The 24204-nt window shown below is 32.9% G+C and overlaps 1 protein-coding gene across 1 annotated transcript in view; it reads left to right on the top strand.

Moving 5' to 3' along the window:
• The first annotated feature begins 77 nt into the window (after window positions 1-77).
• The window catches only part of LOC127731681 (ubiquitin carboxyl-terminal hydrolase 8-like), a 47139-nt gene continuing 23012 nt past the window's right edge, over window positions 78-24204 (top strand). Inside the window, exons 1-17 of the mRNA XM_052240460.1 lie at window positions 78-190; window positions 1305-1421; window positions 2279-2423; window positions 3280-3365; window positions 5684-5832; window positions 6953-7133; window positions 9032-9194; window positions 14933-15074; window positions 15771-16207; window positions 16668-16825; window positions 17294-17414; window positions 18127-18315; window positions 19455-19926; window positions 20428-20580; window positions 22089-22251; window positions 22670-22754; window positions 23674-23804. Coding sequence (XP_052096420.1) covers window positions 1321-1421; window positions 2279-2423; window positions 3280-3365; window positions 5684-5832; window positions 6953-7133; window positions 9032-9194; window positions 14933-15074; window positions 15771-16207; window positions 16668-16825; window positions 17294-17414; window positions 18127-18315; window positions 19455-19926; window positions 20428-20580; window positions 22089-22251; window positions 22670-22754; window positions 23674-23804 — 2876 coding nt within the window. The 5' untranslated portion in view covers window positions 78-190; window positions 1305-1320. The remainder of the gene's footprint in view (window positions 191-1304; window positions 1422-2278; window positions 2424-3279; window positions 3366-5683; window positions 5833-6952; window positions 7134-9031; window positions 9195-14932; window positions 15075-15770; window positions 16208-16667; window positions 16826-17293; window positions 17415-18126; window positions 18316-19454; window positions 19927-20427; window positions 20581-22088; window positions 22252-22669; window positions 22755-23673; window positions 23805-24204) is intronic.

Raw genomic sequence — 24204 nt, forward strand, 5'->3', positions numbered from 1 at the left:
TGATAATTGATATCACTATTATTAATATATAAAGCATATATCTTTGTTTAGTTTCGTTTTGTCTAAGAATTTGTACATTGCATTATGGGATATGTTGTGACTGGAAGTGAAATATTCTAAAAGTGAAAATGGTCTAAGAATACCTTAATTCTAAAGAAGTCTTATATAACATCTAGTTGCTTGTTTTGTGGTAAATGTTTTTTTCATAAGATTTCTTCCTAGATTTTTAACATGTTTACTACTGACACTTTTCTCCAAATGTATAGGTGGTTTTTTTTTTGAACAAGTGCCTGTTTGGTTGTACATTTTGTAATTAACTCTCAGTCTTATGACTTATGTAGTAATACCCTTTTTTTTAGCTTCCATTAGCTTCAAATTGGTTAAAATTTAACGTGATTTGTCAAACTATCCTTATTGTGATTCGTCAGAGGTCTCAAATAATTATCATTTATACCGTCATTTTGGGGAAAAATTTAACATGATTCGTCAAAATAAGTCAATTTTTTATCGTCTAAAAGAAAGTGTACATTTTATCGTTATGCACCAAAAATTATCCTTACATCAATTGGCAAGAATTTTTACCCTAGTTCGTCATGAAGGTACCCCCATTACCACCCTCTCTAATTGTATCCTGATTATATCTATTTGGTAATGAGACAGGAGCTTTCTGAAATGCCTTGGGATCCATGTCAATTTGTACTTTTGCAAACTTGTACTTTAAAACAACTTGTTTAAGTTGTAACTGATTTTTACTATACACTCATACTTTTACCAATTTCCAGTTGTAAACAACAGTATTGATTTTTCCATACGTGCCAATAGTAGCCGTTTTTGACATATAGACGTAAGAAAGTTTATTTTTAGAACCAACCCTTGGTAGAATTAAAGAAAAATTATTCAAACAGTATTTTTTAGTCCATTCCTGTTGCATTTCTAAATGCAATCTGTAATTATCTCCTTTGCCTACATTGTATCAATGCTGCTCTTTAAAATATATATGCATCTTGTCACAGAGTGGAAAAGACTTATGTCCTTATATTGTATTTTGCCTAGGCTTTGGCATATAAATGCAGACCAGTGACAGTGAACATTTTTTAGTATAGATCTACATGAAGTAATCAAAATATTGACTGGAAACAACGACCAATCAGGATTAGCCAAACCTGCAAAAAATACTTTCTCTTGTAAACACAGTATTTTTTTGGAGTGAAGATAATATGATTTTTTTTTTAAGAAAACACTGACTTCCTTATTAAAATGTATTATACTACTAAATCATTTAAATGAATGATAATTATATTTAGTTTTCAGTACTCCAAAATGCCGGCAACAAAGAAGGATGTATACATTGCCAAAACCATTGGTGAACTCAATAAACTGGCAGAATTACCAGCAAAGATGTCTACGTCTAATTCGAAAATGTTTGTATTGTACATTTGTAGCTCTGAAATATTTATAGTGTTTAAAACAAAGAATAAGAATGGTGCCAGTGATTTAACAATAAAATCACAAAATTGACCCTGTCAAATTTACATACTTAATATACCATCATTTAAAAGAAAACGTTTTAAGAAATGTAAGAAGAATTATTTATTATAGTGCAACCTGCATATACATATAAATACATGTTTTAAAATACAAAATAATCAGCCAGCCAAATAGGCTTATGATGCACATTATATGATAGCCTTTTTAATAAAATTGAGAATGGAAATGGGGAATGTGTCAAAGAGACAACAACCTGACCATAGAACAGACAACAGCAGAAGGTCACCAACAGGTCTTCAATGCAGCGAGAAATCCCCGCACCCGGAGGCGTCCTTCAGCTGGCCCCTAAACAAATATATATATACTAGTTCAGTGATAATGAACGCCATACTAAACTCCATATTGTACACAAGAAACTAAAATTAAAAATAATACAAGACTAACAAAGGCTAGAGGCTCCTGACTTGGGACAGGCGCAAAAATGCGGCGGGGTTAAACATGTTTATGAGATCTCAACCCTCCCCCTATACCTCTAGCCATTGTAGAAAAGTAAACGCATAACAATACGCACATTAAAATTCAGTTCAAGAGAAGTCCGAGTCTGATGTCAGTAATAGTATTGTACAAAATATGTTTACGATATACACATGTCATTGAGATTTTTGCAACAAAAATTAAACTTCTACATGTTATAATAGATTTCTTGATCAAGTTCCAAAAAAAAAGAAAAATTAACCAAGGGAAAAGTGTCAATAATTTTATGCTCATCTTTTTTTTAATATTTTTCCAGCTTAGTAAAGACCGCAGATAAGATGCTAAAGGAGGCTGAGACAGGGGACATGTTAGGAGATGAAGAGAGAGCCTATGTCCTTTACATGAAATACTTTAATGTCGTCACATTTCTTAAAAAAACGCCAGAGTATAAAAAACAAAAGGTATTATTCAACAACAAAAAAGACATAAATATTTTTAAAAAAGCAATAAAAACCAAAAATATTTGAAGAGTTAATTTCCATTCTTGGTTAAAACTTTATGTAGAATAGATGGCACATTTCTTAAATAACTTTAAAGACAATCCTTTGTTTAACTTGATGGGCATCAGTCTGTACAGCTGTACACAAACTCATCATATATGTAGATACATGTACCAGGTTTTGAATTTTGTACACCAGAGGCGCATTTTGTCTACTAAAGACTCATCAGTCATGTCAGTGATACTCAAATAAAAAAAGTTAAAAAGGCCTAAAAAAGTACAAAGTTGAGCAGCATTAAATGACCTAAAAATCTAATACGTTTTGCCAAAGACAGCTAAGGCAATCTATTCCTTAGGTAAAATATCGTAAGTATTTAAAAATATTGAAATATTGGTTAACAGGTAATTCATAGTTTATATGAACATATCAATCATAGTTTGAGAATATAAAAATAAGAAGATGAGGTATGATTTCCAATGAGATAACTCTCCACTGGAAACAAAATGGCACAGAAGTTAACAACTAAATGTCTTCAGCAATGACCAAAACCCATACCAAATGGTCAGCTTTTAAAGGCTATGAAATGACAAATGCAAAACTAGTATGCAGAAAACAATGATAGAAAACTAACTATGATAAACAGCAACAATTGACACCTACTGAAATACGGCCTCTTGGCTTGGGACAGGCACATATAGTATGCAGTCCTCAAAATGTTCAGAGGAAGTCACGAACCCTTGTAAAATTCTTAATAGTATTATATGACTTTTAAGATTTGGTTGTCAGTAATATGTACATGAACGTGTTTTTCTTACAGCAATATTATGATAGTTTGTTAGGACAAAAGAATCTATTAAAGTCCATTGACAAGGCAGAAGAACTAGCAGAAAGCCTAAAGGAGAGGTAAAATGAAGTCAAGAGATATATATAATTAAATGTTATGCTCTAATTATATTTCTCACAAAAAGCTGCTGTCATTTGTATTACTTGCTTCTAATATAGACTTTTGGTAAACATCTGCAAATTAGAGTTAAGTTTTTTATCCCTTCTTTCATGGAGATTTTAATCATTTGTTTCAATAGAATTTTGAGTTTAACTTCTTATAAAAGGAAAAATATCAAACATAGATATAACTTCACAATAACAGAACCTTTTAATTCAAAAAGAAATAAATTATGCCAATAAATTAATTCAATATAATTTACAATTTAGAAAGAAATCAACAAAATGTTGTTTTGAGAAAAAAATATGAGCAAATCTTGACAAGATGTAAATCAATAACAGGGCTCACGCTACAAGGCGACTAGGGCGAAGAAGTTGCTTTCCCGATCGTCACTTCGCTTTCCCCAACCCCCAAAAGTGAAAACAAGTCGCCCTGTTGTTTACGATACTCGCTTACAGTCGCTTTTGTCATCGGAATTTTCAATTTTTTCCAAGTTGATGAAACATCAAATTTTTATTGATAATTAAAGAAAGTTAGACATAAACGATTCATTTTCTTAAGAAAAGAGGTTGAAGCATTGTCTTTACAGTGTGTAGCAGGTAATTATTTAATAAAAAGACAACTTTTTATCATGTCATGCACTTCCGGTTCTTGTTACTCGAAAACGTACATCATCCTAACTTTCAGCAGCAAAATAAGTTTGTTACTTCATTTAAAAGTGATAAAAGTTGCCTCCAGTAAATGTTAAATCCATTTATTGCATTAAAAACGTCATGTTCCTTTCCAAATAGCTAGTCAATCATCGTTTATTTTTGTAAATTTTCTTGCATTCGTCTGCCATCGACCGTTTCTAACTACGGATCAGAACCGGACCAGCTATGACTGAAATCCGTATTTTCACAATAATGACTACGAACGCATGGATTGAACAGCTGACAGAAGAATATTGATCCCAAAGGGGAAAAAAAAAAATTTCCACACACATTAACAGACTTTTGGTTACATCTTATTGATAAGTGTATATAATTCCATATAATTTATATGGATTGTTTCAAAATATTAATTAAAGTTGCTTAACTCTGAGCTGCAGCTCTGAGACTATTATACTAATATCAATATATTATGGCCCAGCTTAACTTTGTATATCTTTTGATGAGAAACACTGAATTTCATACACAAGATAGTTTTTAATTAAATTGTAATTGATGTATATTAAATTTTTTTTTACCTTTTTTAGTGCTAGATATTTATGGTAGTTTCTCACAAGAACCTAAACTTAAACAACTTTGAATTTGAACTGTTACTTTAATTGTATACTCAGATATGAATTGAACAATATAAAAAGAACATTATTTACATATGACCCTTTATACTGTAGTAAAATCCAAACATTGTAGCACAGCACGCGAAGGAGCACTTCTCTTTCAAATCTCACCACTTCTCCCTATCAGTTTCAAAAAGAGAAGTCACTTCTCCCTATGATTCTGAAGTAGTGTGAGCCCTGCAATAAAAAAAAACAGGTTACCAATGAACTGTCATAGTAGATATAAGAAGATGTGGTATGAGTGCCAATGAGACAAATCTCCATCCAAGTCACAATTTGTAAAAATAAACCATTATAGGTAAAGAAAAACGGTCTTCAACACAGAGCACGAATATAATGCCTACCCATGTTAAAACTACAATAAAGTATAGCTTGCATCAATTATTTCGATTCTGAATAGGACAATTAAGGTAATTTCTATGTCCGATAAGTATAAGTGTAAAAGCGTTTGTGTAGGCTCTTCCATGATTCTCCCTTTTTTGTTTGTAAAGAAGCAAACGGCTGGCACTGTGATTTTTCAGAGGGAGGAGTTTGATCAGCCAGCATGAACGGTTGTCGTATCTAGGTCAAATATGTCCATTTCGGAATGCAACACATTACAGTTATAATAAATGAATTAGTAACATCATGTGCACCATTTAAGAGTTTGAAAGTGTTTTAAAGTTAAGGAAATATATTAAGTTCATGATAATTTGATAAAATTCATTATTCTGAAGAAGTCAATATACACATGTGCAAACAAATTTTATTGGATTTAGAGCATGGGTTTGTTCACAAAGCGAAAGAAGCACGTCATATTAGAATAAAGAATTTCAAATTTCACGTCATACTTAGTATACTGAATTGTTCATGACTTATGATCAGCTTTAAAATAAAATGGTGAAACTGATCACATAACTTGATACAGACACGTTTACATGAAGCTAGAAGACTATTGTTTGATATGTTTTGTAGGTATGAAGAAATAGAGGCCAAATTAATAGCTGAGAAGTTGTCCCCCTTAGACTCTAGTCCCCCAATCAATGGAAAAGTCGACAGTCCTAGAGGAAAGGTAGAAACTGATGGTGAACAAAAAAAAGAGGAAAAGGAAAAAGAAGTAAAAGGTAAATTTATTGACTTCAATAAGAAGTAAAAGGTATATTTATTGACTTCAATAAGAAGTAAAAGGTATATTTATTGACTTAAATTAGAAGCAAAAGGTAAATTTATTGACTTCAATAAGAAGTAAAAGGTAAATTTATTGACTTCAATTAGAAGTAAAAGGTAAATTTATTGACTTCAATAAGAAGTAAAAGGTAAATTTATTGACTTCAATAAGAAGTAAAAGGTAAATTTATTGACTTCAATTAGAAGTAAAAGGTAAATTTATTGACTTCAATTAGAAGCAAAAGGTAAATTTATTGACTTCAATAAGAAGTAAAAGGTAAATTTATTGACTTCAATTAGAAGCAAAAGGTAAATTTATTGACTTCAATAAGAAGTAAAAGGTATATTTATTGACTTCAATAAGAAGTAAAAGGTATATTTATTGACTTTAATCATTTGTCAATAAGAAGTAAAAGGTAAATTTATTGACTTCAATTAGAAGCAAAAGGTAAATTTATTGACTTCAATAAGAAGTAAAAGGTAAATTTATTGACTTCAATTAGAAGCAAAAGGTAAATTTATTGACTTCAATAAGAAGTAAAAGGTATATTTATTGACTTCAATAAGAAGTAAAAGGTATATTTATTGACTTTAATCATTTGTCAATAAGAAGTAAAAGGTAAATTTATTGACTTCAATAAGAAGCAAAAGGTAAATTTATTGACTTTGAAGAACTTGAAGACACATCAGTGTCGCTCTAATCAGAACTCGAAGAGCATGTGCCATTTATTCCTAAGGCCATATGTATGTGCATGGAAAAAACATAATTAAACATTTCGTAGACATGTACATGTACAGAAACAATTGAGTAAGGCTGAGGTTGTTGGTACTTGCAAATAATTATTTACAAGTAAATTGTGTAGATTTGCTATAAAATTGGCTGTATCACAACATAGACCATGCTTTGATTATGGTAGTCCTATAACACTATAAGAGAGACATGAGTTCCAGTCCACTGGCAGAGGACTATGGCTACACCTGATCAAATCTAGTATGTAATTAATGATAAACCATATGACCAGCTAAGTACAGAAAAATCCTTAGTCTTTCTCATTACATTGTTGGTATATTTTTCAGATGAACCAGTGACACCAAAGACCATCCAAGGTCAGATAACTCCTACATCCCTCTACACCTTACTACAAGAACCAGATATACAGCTAATTATAATGGATGTCAGATCAGACAAGGACTTCAAAGAATCACATATCAACCAGAAATGTTGTATAAATATACCTGTAGAGATTGTTCCTCCAGGGTAAGAATGTATAAATATTCCTGTAGAGATTGTTCCTCTAGGATAAGAATGTATAAATATTCCTGTAGAGATTGTTTCTTTCTATTGTAAGAATGTATAAATATTCCTGTAGAAATTGTTCCTCCAGGGTAAGAACGTATAAATATTCCTGTAGAGATTGTTCCTCCAGGGTAAGAATGTATAAATATTCCTGGTGATTGTTCCTCTGGCTCTATGGTAAGAATGTAGAGATTGTTCCTACAGGGGTAATGATGTGTAAATTCTGCTGTAGAGATTGATCTTGTAACTATTCTCTCAGGCACAAACAAAGAATGTCTTCCTCATAATGAAAATATTATATAGAATTTATGTTTACATCAACATTGATTTAGTTCCAAAACATATTTTTCTTTTCCTTTTGTAAAAGTTTTGACATTTAGTGGGTATATAAGTTCTTCAATCCCATGAAAATAAAAAATAGACACAGTATATGAATACTTAATAATGTTTATACAAAGTATTGGGAGATATATGAGAATCAACCTGTCCATCCATACATTGGTCCATTTGTCTGTATCTGTGCCTTATCATTGCAAATCATTCTTAACCACTAAACTGATATTGATGAAACTTTAAACAGAACCCTGCCTAAACATATGCATAAAGGTATATAATTCTGATCTAAACCGTCCAACATTAATTGATTTTTTTTTTATGCACCATTTATGGGCATTATGTTTTCTGGTCTGTGCGTTCGTTCGTCCGTCTGTTCCTCCATCTGTCTGTCCCGCTTTAGGTTAAAGTTTTTGGTCAAGGTAGTTTTTGATGAAGTTGAAGTCCAATCAACTTGAAACTTAGTACACATGTTCCCTATGACATGATCTTTCTAATTTTAATGCCAAATTAGAGATTTTACCCCATTTTCACGGTCCATTGAACATAGAAAATGATAGTGCGGATGGGGCATCCGTGTTAAATTTACACATTCTTGTTTTAAATATTTCAGATTCTAGGTAAAAGCTTCCATTTAAAAAACAACAGTCATTATAACATTTTGGATTTAATATACAAAATAATGAACAAAAAAACAAATATGCAACACAGCAACAAACCATAACCACTGAATAACAGGCTCCTGACTTGATACAGGCACATACAGAATGTGGCAGGGTTAAACATGTTAGCAGTTGCCCAACTATCCCCCTATAAACCTGGGACAGTGGTGTAACAGTACAACATAAGAACAAACTATAAAAATCAGTTTAAAAAGGCTTAACTCATCAGATGGATACAAATAGAAATACATCTAACAAAAACATAGAGTGGACGTGAACATGGTCTGGTGGTACATCCCAACAACAAAAACACTCAAAATATAGATCTCAGAGTACTCACCGTTTTTGGAGGATTAAATATCGATTAAAAAAAGGTTTCTTTTAAACTAGATATTGATTTTTCAGCAATAACATCTTAAACACATACACATTATTGAAAATATTTATACAGTTGAATCAGTCATAACAAAACTTCTTCAATCTTTAATTGAACTGTGATAATTTACCAATCAAAAATGAAAATTACTTCTTTTATTTTTCATCTTATTTACCAAAAATTTAATCATACCAAAGAAACGTGTTTTTTTTTCTATGAGGATATAAATTTAAGCGTACCATACTGACATGTGTTTTTTCTATAAGGATATTAATTTAATCATTCTATACCGACTTGTCTGTTTTTTCTATGATAATATTAATTGAATCATTCCATACTAACTTACGCTGTTTTTTTCTATGAAATTATTAATTGAATCATTCCATACTATCTTGTGTCTGTTTTTTTTCTATGATAATATTAATTGAATCATTCAATACTAACTTGTGTCTGGTTTTTTTTCTATGAGGATATTACTTTCATTTTAGGACAACTGTTAATCACATTGCAAAATCTTTACCAGAAGATTCCAAATCACCATGGCAACAGAGAGGCAATTTAGACCATATTATTTTATTGGACTGGAGTTCCAAATTAGAAGACTGTAATATTGGGACTACAGTCAGAACACTAAAAGATGCATTATATAAAGTAGGTACAGAAGTTTCCTCTTATATTGTGTTTGTTAGGCAGTTAAGCTGCCTTATGCCAGCACCCTAGATTTGTGTTCTACCCAATAAATGCTGAAATACGTGCCATTGTTATTATCTAACTGGCTATCATGTTATTTATAACTAATTGGACACTTTTTTCATACTTTTAATTCTGGATTACAAAAAATATGACCAGAAAAAACTTAAATGATCGGCGATCCACCCAAAAGTTTGTCAAAGAACAATTGTATGAAATATTTAATCGCCGAAAATCTCTAAAGACAAGATGTTTACATTTCCCAAATGGCAAAAGTCGTAGTAATATTGTTTGTTGTCGATACGTATTAAATACGTCAGTAGTCTAATAATAATTATATAAGTTGGCGGCAATTTCAAATTAGAAGACGAAATTAACATACCTTTTAAATTTGGAGAATTCTGATGATAGAAAGGTAATTATTGTTAATCATGATATTCTTTTTAATTGAGATGAGTGTTAATAAATTGTGTATTCACATTTGAATTTCATTCTTTTATATACCTCCGTTTTTCACATATTAAATGACCTTGTCAAGTAATGCACCAACATATGCATGGTACGTGTTTACAATAGAATAAAACCGGAAATCAAGAAGGTCTCACTAATTACCGACAAAAAGATTGTAGAGACAATAAGCGACAAGTAGAAAAAACTAAGGCCACTTAGCTACAGTAAGAACGAATTTGCGACAAAAAGATAAATTTAGAGACAAGAAAGTTTATACACAATTAGAATAATAAATTTATAGAAAAGTCAATTAATTACAGTTGATTATTTTCTGTTGTGTGAAGTTTAAAATTATGTTACATTCAACGTTTACGTACTTCTTGACGCTTCTTGTCTGTAATTAGTGAGACCTTGTAAACATGTTAAATTTGCCGAGAATGACAGTAGTATGTGATATATATGGATTTTAGACTCAGAAAGATCGTGTGATAATAGAAAGTCACATGAAAATGTAGAAACCCATTCATATATCACTGTATACAGGTACGGATATCCGAAAAATGTATAAAATCAGCGAAAATAAAAAAAAGGGCAAATGTGAATTGGGAAATACATGCGGATAAAATAATTAGGTCTACATCACCTTGATCATGACATGAAGCCAGTGTCCTACTCTCAGGCACTTGTTTATATCCATGGGAAGATTAAGGAGCTCAAAATATACGTTGATAGTGGGTTTTCCATGCATAGACACAAGTGCCTGTGGTCCGACTTTGACAATTCAATGTCTACGATATTTTTTCTAAACCAGAACTTTTTTTATTTCTGGGCCTAAAACAAATCTTCATATATGGCCAATTTGAAAAAAGATATATCTTTCAAGAAGTATAAAGTCCAAGAATGTTTTACCAAACGTTTATTTATACCAATATTGGTATAGATCTCGAGTAACATCATGAACTTGGAGGGGGCGGGTCATTTACATTTACTAAAGTCAGGTCAATCAGACCTCACCTTTGATTCCTGTTATAGTAAGGCTTTGTCTGATTTGTGTCATACATTTTGTACTGCAGAACTTAAATTGAACGAACTCAGTGTTCTCCCCAGGGAAGCAAGTCAACGCGCACTATTGCAAAGTTGTACCATGCCAATAAACTTATACATGTACCACTAAAAGTCAACTCAAATCAACATTAACCACTAAATTTTGGAATTCACAATATAATTCTGTCTGATAGACCTATCAGAGACCATGTGTCAACTTACAACAGAGGCAGACTAGAGCATACTATATATCATGACATGTTCATTGTATGTATAAAATTGAATGAAAGTAATAAAAATTTAACATAATTTAATCGCTCTGACACTCTGCACTCAAACTGCTTATTTTTTTAATTTGTCGAAAATCAAACTTTGATCTGACCCTAAAAAAAAAATATCCCATGATCCCATAATGATTTCTTTTCAATTTCATTGACAAAACTTGTGTAAATATATTTAATCATGATTGTATACATGTACATATGTCTAAATAAACAATATAAATATTTTTAGGCAGTTAAGCTGCCTTATGCGAGCACCCTAGATGTGTGTTCTACCCAAAAAATGCTGAAATACGTGCCATTGTTATTATCTAGCTGGCTATTATGTTATTATAACTAATTGGACATTTTTTTCATACTTTTATTTCTGGAATACAAAAAATATGACCAGAAAAGCCTTAAATGATCGTCGAACTACCCAAAACTTTTGAAGTTGCACATAGGAAGTAGTGCTCAATAGAAATTGGTACATAGTTTATAATCCACTGTGCTTTTGGCTACAATGTCAAAGAACAATTACATGAAATATTTCATCGCCGAAAATCTGTAATTACAATTTACAAGTCGTTTATATTTCCCAAATGGCAAAATGCGCAGGAATTTTGTTCATGTACAACAAATCTCTATGATAGAGGAAATAAAGTTATATATCTATTTGGTTATCTTGCCAAATAAGGTTGTTGTTATTTTATGAATGAAACGAGGTCATGAAACAGATCTGGAAATCGACGACACGTTGATGGGATGTTTTAAGTAATGTGGACAAGTCACACCGAATCCACTCGAACCGTCTAAGAAGACAACTCTGACCTTTTGTCAGATTTACTTAGGGTTTCATAAAATGTTAGACTAACATGTCTAGCGGAGCAATTAATCTTTTGTTTGTGCATTGGGGTCTATTTAGGGGTATTGGGAGGGGTTTACTATAGAACACTATGGGATTTTATTTTTTTTTAATTTTCAAATGACTATTTCTCGAAAATAGTAAGTGACAGACACACACATTCTTCAGTAATGAGAACAGGACGATAAAAAAAATCAAACAAAATATAGGGTGAGTCCTTGGGGGTCATCCCAACCCCCTTCAATTTGAAAATGTACTTTTATCTTGTAAACCGTCGCGATCCCCACCCCTAAACAATATATATACTTGTACGGGACAATAAAACAAATCAAATTAAAATAATTTTTGGGAGTCTCCAGTGTCGTCCCACCCCCTCCTGTTTGAGAACTTGGAAATGGTCGAGATCCCCACCCCATAACCATTTATATTCATGTATGGTACAATAAAACAAATCAAATGAAATATAGGGGGTGTCCCCATATAGGGGGAGTCCATGGGGACACCCCAGCCCCTCCTGTTTGAGAACGTGTAAACAGTCAAGATCCCCACCCCTAAACCATATACATGTATATTCATGTATGGGACAATATAACAAATCAAATGAAATATTTGGGGATTCCCTGGGGTCACCCTATCCCCTCATGTTTGAGAACTTGGAAATGGTCAAGATCCCCACCCCTAAACGATATGTATTCATGTATGGGACAATATTACAAATCAAATGAAATAAAGGGGGAGTCCCAGGGGTCACCGTCATCCCCTCCTGTTTGAGAACTTGGAAATGGTTGAGATCCCAACCCCTAAACCATATATATGCATGTGTGGGACATTAAAACAAATCAAATGAAATATAGGGGGAGTCCATGGGGACACCCCACCCCCTCCTGTTTGAGAACATGTAAACAGTCAAGATCCCCACCCCTAAACCATATATATTCATGTATTGGACAATATAACAAATCAAATGAAATATTTGAGGAGTCCCTGGGGTCACCCTATCCCCTCCTGTTTGAGAACTTGGAAATGGTTGAGATCCCCATCCCCTAAACCATATGTATTCATGTATGGGACAATATAACAAATCAAATGAAATATAGGGGGAGTCCCTGGGGTCACCCCCCCTCCTGTTTGAGAACTTGTAAATGGTTGAGATACCCACACCTAAACCATATTTATTCCTGTTCGTCATTTCAAAAAGATTTGAATGACATACAGCGTCAATCTCCTAGGTGTCACATATGCATATCACTTTACTAGACCAAACCAATATGAACTGGACTTTGCCCAATGTCAGGCGACCATGGGAATGACGAATAATGGGGGCTTTGTTTGGGAGACTTTGTAATGGCATCCTGTTACAATTATTTCTTGTTTATTATAAAATTTTATTGATGCAAAAAATGAGTCTAGGTTAATTGAATTTACTTTAATTATTTATTGAATTATTTCTGGGCCTATAATATTTTTCATTTATGGCTCATTTTAAAGAAAACATATAAATCTTTCAAGATGTGTAAAGCCCAAGAATGTTTGACCAACTGTTTTATAATCACCTGTCATTTTATTCCAAACTTGTTATGGAGTGACATCATGGACTTGGGGGTGAAGATGGGGGTCATTTACATTGATATATGTGTTGCTTTTGAAAACCTTGATGAAATATTTAAAATAGACAACTTTCGATTTCGATGCATTTCCGTCAAAAACTCTGGTTTTAGTGAACATCATTCGTGCGTTTAGGGGCGTCGTCACTTCCGTTCCCATGTTGAGCGAGTGGTTGGAAAACTATAAAGCTATATTGCATGAATTATTCGGCAAATTGAATTCTCATAATTGTCTTTCTGCACTGCTGTCATTAGGGAATTATGATTAAGTACCTACAGAACAAATATTATTTCCAGTTTAGCCTGCACAATGACAATCACTAAGATGCTTGATGAACGTTAATAGTGCAGGGATACAGACCATCCCCTCTATCTGGTAAATGACGTCATAAAGGCGAGCATAATTGACGAGTTTTTTCCAGTGACTGACAAACTCGAAAATGGTCTATTAATTTGCCTTAATAATCAATTCATTTAATAAACATAAATGTATAATATACGAATGTTTAATGTTTTTTTCTTTCAAATCTTAAAAAAAAATTGAAGCAACACTGCCACAGTTTTCATAATTACATTTGCCTTGGTTTTTGGTTAACTGCCTACAGCGCTTACAGTGCTTTGATTTGTTGTTCTTGTTTGTGCTTAACACCACTCTCATAGGCCTTGGCTATATTATGGTTGCCAGTTTTCATTGATGGATAAAGCCAGAGTTCCCTGAGAGAGAGACAGCGACCTTAGACAGGAATGGCAAACCTTCTCTATTAAGATTGGTGTCAAACCCAGCAGATATATAAAAAAGAAGATGTGGTATGATGATTGCCAATGAGACAACTCTCAACAAGAGACCAAATGACACTGAAATTAACAACTATAGGTCACCGTACAGCCTTCATCAATGAGCAAAGCCCATACCGCATAGTCAGCTATAAAAGACCCTGAAATGACAAATGTAAAACAATTCAAACAAGAAAATTAAAGGCCTAATTTATGTTCATTTTATTTCTCATTGTTGAAGACTGTACTGTTGCCTATAATTGCTAACATTCACTTGATTTGAACTTTGGTGAATACTTTCCTCATTGGCATTCACACCATATCTCCATTCTCCTTATATTCACCTGACTTGACCATATCATGGATCAGAGATCAAGATCAGTTTTGTGATGCCCCTGCAATAGTGTAGGTAATTTCTGTTTCTCATATACTATATGCAATAGGTTCACTTAATTTGATTTATGAAATAATTGTAAGGCATACATACTCACATTGACAGGGTTCATCTAACTTTTACCTCATTTACATGGATCTTTGATAATGTTCCTTTTACTTTTTGTATAACTTTTTTTTCTCTAGGACTTTTAGCCAATACATTTCAGAGTGTGCACTTTTGTAACAATCTAGCTATTGATTGAGCAAATTATTATTTCATGGTGAAACTGAGATCATATCTATATCTCTATTATTGTTTCTTTTCAGTATGATTCAACAGTGATAATTAAGAGTGAACCATTGGTGTTAGACGGAGGCTATGACCAGTGGTTGTTGTATTACCCACAGTTAACAACCAATTCTAATATCTCAAGGCCAAAAACAGATCTTATGTCCCCTATACCATCATGTATGTATTTGTAACAGCCAACAACAAGTTCTGATACTCTATAGCTCGCATGAATATTGCCATGTCCACCTGTTGGTTATGTGAGATTGCAAACATTTTAAAATGTCGATCTCGCCTGCATCCATCCTTTAGAGTGGACATGACATTTCTTTACTTTATCTTTGGACTGAATCATATAATGCCATGAAAAAATATCCAAGGAACAAAAAAAAAGTTTAGTGATCATGTGTATCTATCTACCTGTTCACATTTATTGGCCTTCAATACATGAATAAGGGAGCTACCATTTGATTTTTATGGGGGGCTAGGATGAAAAATTTTGTCCTGTTTTTTTTTTTTTTAGTTGTAATCATTGATGTTCTGCCTTTTTATTTTTTACTCTATTCGGTCCTGCCTTTTTTTTTACTAGTTTATCCTGAATTTTTTTACACAAATTGTCATCCTGAATTTTTTTTTTACCAAGTTGCTCATCCTGCCTTTTTTTTTACTCAAAACTCCTGTCCTGCCTATTTTTTTCAAATTTCATCCTAGCCCCCATAAAAATCAAATGGTAGCTCCTTAACCTATAATTTTTATTTCTATATATTTATATAAGTGAAAAATGAACAAATTATTCAAAGTATGTCAGAAATAAAAAAAAAAGTGATTTTTTACTTTACTTTACATTTAATTCTTCTTCTGATATATATCTTACAGTGGATTTTGATTACCCTGATTTTGATGAAGCCTTCATCACGACACCTACTCCTGACAGAGCCAATCAGAATCAACTTAATGGAATAGTTAACCAATCACAACCAAGTTCACTAATTAATGACCCTTCAGGTCAGAGACCACAGTTTCCAAGAATAGACAGATCGACCAAACCCAAACCATTACAATCAAGTGTTTCTACAAATCTTACCAATCAAACTGACTTTGAAAAACTAAATGAATTGAAACCTAGAGTTACTTCCCTTTATCCTGATACAAGTTCAATATCTAGTACAAAAATAATCAGAAAAGAGTCTGGGAATGAAGTACAGAGTTTGTCTAGAGAACTAGAACGTGAACGAGAAGAACTCAACAGGATTAGAAAGGAAAAAGAAGAAGAAATTGCAAAGTATCAGTTGGATAAAGAGAGAAATATTAAGGTACAGTAAAACGGTGAAACCTGAGTAAGGTACAGTAAAACCTGAGTAAGGTACATTAGAATCTGTTTAAACTGGCCTGACTAAGGTACTGTAAATTCAAACATTATTGCTTGCATTTATTATTGTGATTTTGGAAGAATGCACAAAAATTCGATATTAGTTTTTGTGATATCAGATAAATGTGCATGCAGACATATACATTGAATTTAGAATGCGAGTTCTTATTATTGCGATACTCAACCAGTCTCATTATTCGCATTAATAAAAGTCTCACAATAATTTCTGAATATTAGAATTATCAAGTTGTTATCATAGCAGTATTTACCATGTAAGGTGTATATATGTTCAGTAAAAAAATCTTGTGGCAATAAAATTACCTCCCCTTGTAACATTGAGAAATTTTAAATCTTTAATGTTTTGTTGTCATATTTGTTCTACATTATATTTTTGTCTTTTTTAGGAACAACAGGCAAGGATCGAGCGATTAAAAGATGAAGAAGAAAAACTAAGATTGATAGAACAGAAAAAATCAGAACAAACTAGAGATCTGGCGGATCTTATGAGAAAGAAGAGAGGGTTACAGGAAGAGATGAAAGGCTCTGGAGGAGAAAATATCAGGTATAAAGTCATGTAAAGCAAAATATGGTGGAGGACCCATGTAAGAAAGTTATAAATAGAAACAAAAATAATGTTGTACACAGATATTGTGGATTCATTTATTTTCGTGGGTACCAATTTTCGTTGATAAAGAAAAACTTGCATATTTGTGGATATTAAATATGGCAAAGTCTGCATATAAGCCTAAACAAATTTGTCTTTCGTTGAAGATTTGATTTTGTTGTTCACCTGTACAAATAAAATCCACGAAAATTGGTATCCCACGAATAATAATGAATCCACAGTATATGAATAAATTTCATGATGTTATCATCTAATATGGACCACTGGACGTTAAGCAACCAACAATCAATCAATCTAATATGGAAAAAAAACACATTTTTACACAATCTGTTTTATATTTAAATGTTAAATGTAGTTGTATTTTCTTTTTAAATGCACTTTCAGTAAAATGAATTATAATTACAGAAATCAAGAATTGAGGACAATAGAGAATGAGAGGGTGAAAAGACAAGATGAGGTAGACAAACTTAGACAGGAGAGAAAGAAAAAAGAGGAAGAAAGAAGAATATTGGAGGAAGGAAAGGAGGTATTAAATCATATGACATTTTAGTCCATCTAACGCATAGCAGGTTATGCCATAGGTCATTTAGCTTATTATCATTTTGTATCGTCTAATTATTATCATCTCTGAAACTGCTGAGCTAATGTCAATGATAACATTAATGTTACCAATTTTAAGGCACCAAATGTGTATTTTTTGGAAGTACTTTGTAATATCTCTTCTTTTCCTTTTAGAAAAGACAAAACACTGCAGAAAAATACTATACATGCTATAGAGAATCAACACTACCAACACAAAATCAATCAATAGCCTCCTTTTAAGTAGCAGCCCTCTATTATATGGCAGTCATGATAAGAATCTATTTGGTATGCAGGAATCCCCCTGTCTGTCCATGTGCCTTTTAAGTGAAATTTCTCCTTGATGAGAAAATGAATATTGATGAAAGTTTGCACAGTTGAACATTTCCTAGGATTTGCAAAAAAGAATATTATTTCTGCTCTACATGTAAACAGGAGATAATAAATATGAATATAAGAAGATGTGGTATAATTACCAATGAGACAACTCGCCAACAGAGGGCAAATGACATAGAAATCAACAACCATAAGTTACTGTACGACCTTCAACAATGAGCATAACCCATAATAGAGTTTACTTACCCATCTTGGGTATATCATATTGTAAGGCAGGGGTTCACTCACAGTTCTAGTTTCTATAAATATTCATGTCCTTTCAGAAAGAAGAACTTGAGAGAGCAAGAGCAAGGGCAAGATTAGAAGAGGAAAAGAAAGATTTTGAATTAAAGCTGGCAGAAGAAACAGCCAGACGGCTACAGGAGGAGGAAGACTCTATGGGCATAGAACTTCATGAACTCAAACAAAGAGAACTGAAAACAAAGATAGAAGAACTGAGAAAACTGAGACTGGTTTGTTTATCTATACTACAACTCTCATGAATTTTTGCATTTTCACTCGTCCATGGTGGGACCTGGTAAAACTATCAAATGTTCCCTGGTCTCACCCTTCAGAATGGCCTTTTTTTATCATAAGACTTGATTATACAGTACCTTGGAAATATAAGAAAAGCTTTTTGTATTAAATAAAATTCAATTTGAAGTACACCAGTGACCTTTCCAGGGTGGCAGGCAGGAAAAACAAAATACTGTATAGTGGGTAATATTCGTGGGGTGTTAATTTGGGCTCATTTTGGACAGAGTAAAAAAGTGAGACATAGGTATTCTGCTTCAGGTGTCAATAAAGTCTCATTCCCATAGAGATTATATAGAAAAAGGCATATCTCTGTGAATAAGTGTATTGTTCAGGGCTTCAGTGGAAGTTTTAATTGGAGATATGGTTCAGAATCATTTAATAATCATGTCATGATTGTATAGTTCTGAGCACTTGAATAGTTTAAATCTGAAATATTTGCAAATATCTTTTAATTCTTTTACTTATAGATGATCAAACCTTTTGTTTGATTCAATGAGGCAAAGTCACACAAGTTTTGGAAAAAAAAATTACTTCATTAAAAATATAAAGTGATTACATGTACTATAAATTCAAAAATTATTGCAAGGTTTTTATAATGCCAAAAATGCTACTAAGTGTGTATTGCATTCTGATATCTATTACAAATATTGCAATAATAAATGCACATTTATAGCTTACTGTTCAGTGTAAGTCAAGGCTCCATGTTGAACACCATACTTTGACCTATAATGGTTTACTTTTACAAATTGCGCTTTGGATAGAGAGTTGTCTCATTGGCATTTATACATGTCTTCTTATATCTACATAATAATTTCTGAATTTGAATAAAATTAGGATGGCATACATGTATGATATACTGGGGATTCATTTATTTTCGTGGGTACCAATTTTCATGGTTTTAGGAAAACTTACATGTTCGTGGATATTTAATTTCCTGGTTTTGGTAAAATATGCATACATTCCTTTAGAAAATTTGTAACTCGTTGAACATTTAAATTTCCTGGTATCCAATAAATATTAATGGATCCACAGTATGTGTTCCAGCTGCACATTGAACTGTTTATATGTATTAAAGGAAGAAGAAAAAAGTCTAAAGGAAACACAGAGCAGAGAAGAATCTCTGAAAAGACTAGAAGAAAATAGAAAGTTAAAGGAAAAAGAAGATGCTATAAAAAGACAAGAGGAAGATAGGCTTGCTATTGAAAGACAAGAAAAGGAGGCTCATGAGAGAAAGACAAAAGAACATAAAGATAGAAAACTGAGAGAAGAAGAAACTGAAAGGAGAAGACTGGCGAAAATAGCAGAGGAAGCAGCAAAAGTAGAGCAGACAAGAATGGAGGCTGAGCTACGTGCCAAGAATGAACTGGCAAAGCGAGAAGCTGAGGAAAGGGTAAGGGAGGAACAGGCAAAGAGAGAGGCAGAACAAAAGGCAAGGGATGACCAGGCAAGAAAGATTGCAGAGGACAAAGCAAAGAAAGAAGCAGAAGAGAAGGCAAGAGCAGATCAGGCAAGGAGAGAGGCTGAGGAAAAACTCAAACTAATCCAAGGTAATAATCTACAGGTGTACTTAGTCAGATCTTTATATACTGTAAATTCATTTTTATGCCCCATTTATGGGAATTATGTTTATTGGTCTGTCCGTCCGTTCGTTCGTCCATCTGTCCCGCTTCAGGTGAATGTTTTTGGTCGAGGTAGTTTTTAATTAAGTTGAAGTCCAATCAACTTGAAACTTAGTACACATGTTCCTTATGATATAATCTTTCTAATTTTAATGCCAAATTAGAGTTTTTACCCAATTTTTCACGGTCCACTGAACATAGAAAATGATAGTGCGAAGGGGCATCTGTGTTCTTTGGACACATTCTTGTTATTCATGGGTATAGGTAAACTATCATGTTCAACGCCAAATACATTGCCTGTAATATCCACAAATAAACATTATTTCCTACATCCACAAACAGACTTGAAATCACAAAATGGGATTTGTATGAGATGTCGTCATTTCTTAATATAATATAATTGTTTGTCAATTTTTTTTTATATTCTAGGTGAAAGTCCGAAGATAAAAACAATACCATCACCTAACTTACCCACAGGCTGGGAGAAACGATTAGATGGTCCAACTCATAGATATTACTATATAAATCACAACAGAGGAACAACACAATGGGAACCTCCACAGACAAAAATCAAATTACCAGGTAAGCACAATGGGAATTGTCTCCAAGAGAAACAAATAGCCAGGTTAGCATGATTGGAAATGTTTCCAGGTATAACAAATAGCAAGGTAAGCACAATGGGAAATGTCTCCAAGAGAAACAAATAGCCAGGTAAGCACAATGGGAATATCTCCAAGAGAAACAAATAGCCAGGTAAGCACAATGGGAAATGTCTTCAAGAGAAACAAATAGCCAGGTTAGCATGATGGGAATTGTCTCCAAGTGAAACAAATAGCCAGGTAAGCACAATTGGAAATGTCTCCAAGAGAAACAAATAGCCAGGTTAGCATGATGGGAAAGGTCTCCAAATGAAAAAATGAAAAAAAAAATAGCCACGTAAGCACAATGGGAAATATCTCCAAGAGAAACAAATAGCCAGGTAAGCACGATTGGAAATGTTTCCAGGAGGAACAAATTGATTTTTTTGTTTAGTTCATTTAGATTGTTCCACCTATTTAGATGTGGTATTGGTCTTCACAATCTGATATTAGAAAATTTTGTCGAGATATTCATATTTTTTTTAATGCCCATACCGCAGAGGAGGGGACATTAAGTTTTACCCTTGTCCTTCTGGATGTCACTTTTGCGGTCCTTAAGTAATGTCCTTAAGCAGGGACATCTTGTGTCCCATGGACACATTCTTTGATTTGTACTACTGTAAATTCAGAAATTATTGCGTGCATTTATTATTGCGATTTTTCAAGAATAGAGAAAAATGCGAGTTTAATTATTGCGATTTCGAAAAAATCTGCATACAGATCTATGTTTCAGTTATCAGAATGCGAGTTTTTATTATTGCGATACCCATACAGTCGCATTATTCGCATTAATAAAAACCTTGCAATAATTTCTGAATTTACAGTATAATTATTTTATCATTGATATTTAATTGGTTATATAAATGGTAGAGATATTAGAATGAGCAAACACAGTGTGGTATAAATAGTATGAAATTTTAGTTTTAATTTACCACTCAATAACATGGTGATATGGACAATCAAGAGTATAATTATATATAGGTTCCACCATATTATTATGTGTGATATACTACATTCCAGAGTCAGTTAATTTTTAAAATTTAAACCCCTTTCTGGTGGAACATTTAAAATATTTATACTCTAACTGTTGAGAGTGAAATATTATCTTATTACGTGAAATTTGCTTGTGGAATCTGTTTTTTTTTCTCTAATAAGTTTTAGGCGATATGTTTGCAAACTTTTCTTTGTGTTTTAATGATCTGAAAAAAGATATGTACTTTCTATATGACTTCATTAGGCATGGTTTGCCTTTTTTCATGACGTCAGAATAACAAATTCAGAGGAAAAATTTTAGGTCTTTATTGAATTTTGACCAATGAAGATTTGAGATCAAATTAACTGCATGTTGATTATAAAAAAATATTCAACCAGTCAGGAAGAGAATAAATAGGCTAAGAATTAGAGAAAAATAATATAATATGATATAAATTAGATGTATTTTTTATTGAACAGCTGATGGCAAGTACACAACAAAATTGAAAGATGAACCTACTACAACAAAGAGAGGCCTGTCACGGTCTAACTCATCACCAAACATCGCTAAAATGATGGAGGAGGAAGACAAAGTACCACCACTAAAACCCAGTATAGATAGATCTAATAAACCAGCACAAAGGTGAGGTCAAATGTCATTGTCATAGAGACCAAGTATAGATAGATCTAATAAACATGCTCAAAGGTGAGACCAAAGGTCATTGTCACAGAGACCAAGTATAGATTCATATTTTGTATATATAGAAAAAAAAGGCGAAAGACATCAAGAGAGAATCAAAACTTATAAGTCAAAGAGAGACCGATATAATAATTTCAAAAGAATAACAGTCTACAAAACACACTTAAAAATATCAACTGAGCAACACTAACCCACTGCAAACAGGGGTGATCTCAGGTGCTTCGGAAGGGTAAGCAGTATCTGCTCCACTAGTGACACCTGACATTTTACTCCTATAGATAAAACATGTCCGTAAGGAATGAGGAATCAAATGATAAAATTCAGGAAGAAAGATAACACCAATGATACTTTGTTGTTTCAGACAGTTGATTCCAGAGGCGAACAGACCATCACCTCAGAAACAAGCAGCAAGGATCAGGAACTTAAACCCGGTGTATGGCAATGTGGTAGGTATTCATTATCTAACCCTTGGTAACATGGTAGATACTGTAAAATCAGAAATTATTGCGATTTCGACAGGACAGACCAAAATGTGACAATAATTATTGCAATTACAAGAAGAGCTGCATACAAAGATATGTGATAGATTGCAGAATGGGAGTTCTTATAACATGTATTGCAATACTCATCCTGTTACTTTATTGGCAATAACAAAAGCCTCGCAATAATTTTTGAATTTACAGTATTTTATTGCTTCTTATAAAGACAAATCAAACTCTCATTATTGTCCTTGTTTTAAAGAGATGCTGGTTTGTTTAATTGAGTCATTCCCTTGACTTAAACTTAAAAATCGCCTTGTGGTAGCATGCTTTTTTCAAATGTGGGAGGTCATATTTTTTATCCCAAGCCTGGTTAAAATGAAAGATTTGAAAAGTGGTATTTGCTGCTTCTTCACAAAGCACACAGCATTTAATAGGAGTAAGAGCAAGGACCTTATTATCATCCTGGGTCATCTTAATGACTTTTAAATCATCGTTATTCATGCTCTTAAACTTAAGATCATCAAAGGTCATTGTCTTTATGACTTAAATCTCTTTCTGATTGATTGTTTGTGATTAACACAACTTTAAGCACTCTTGCCTATATCACAGTTTTTATAGGCATGAAGAGAACTACTGCCTTCAAACGGAAAACTGGGAAACCTAGTCAGTTAAGATCAGAGTCAAAAGCACCTTGCCAGGAGTGGGGTTTGAACTTTTGACCTCAGTGTTGAGAGGCTAGTGATGACTAGATATACTTAGACCTTTGCGTACTGATGCCCTTAAGAAGATAATGAATGAACACAGTAAATCATCAGTAATTAGAGAACATATTATGTGTTCTATGCAATAAAACTAAAAATATGATTTATTTTATTTTTTCCAGGGACGAGCCTTGACGGGATTGAGAAATCTTGGTAACACATGTTACATGAATTCTACAATACAGTGCCTAAATAACTGCTCCCCATTGGTGACCTACTTCCTGACAGAAAGTTACCTGTATGATATAAATAGGTTGGTTCCTAATGTACAGGTAGTAAGATAGTTTACCTTTAAATAGTAAATTTAAATGCTCCCTGCTGGTGACTTTTTTCCTGCTAGTTTCATTATTATTTGTGGGATACCAATTTTTATACGACCGCAAAAAAATTTTGCGGTCGTATATTGGTATGACGTTGGCGTTGTCGTCGTCGTCCAAAGACACATTGGTTTTCACACTCTAACTTTAGTTTAAGTGAATGGATCTCTATGAAATTTTACCATAAGGTTCAATACCACAAAAGGAAGGTTGGGAATGATTTTGGGGGTTATGGTATCGACAGTTAAAGAATTAGGGGCCAAAAATAAGCATTTTTGTAACTTCCAGACATACTTGTGTGTTAGTGTATGGATCTCTCTGACATTGTACCACAAG

This window comes from Mytilus californianus, unplaced genomic scaffold, assembly GCF_021869535.1.
Source record: "Mytilus californianus isolate M0D057914Y unplaced genomic scaffold, xbMytCali1.0.p SCAF_20, whole genome shotgun sequence".
NCBI lineage: Eukaryota > Metazoa > Mollusca > Bivalvia > Mytilida > Mytilidae > Mytilus > Mytilus californianus.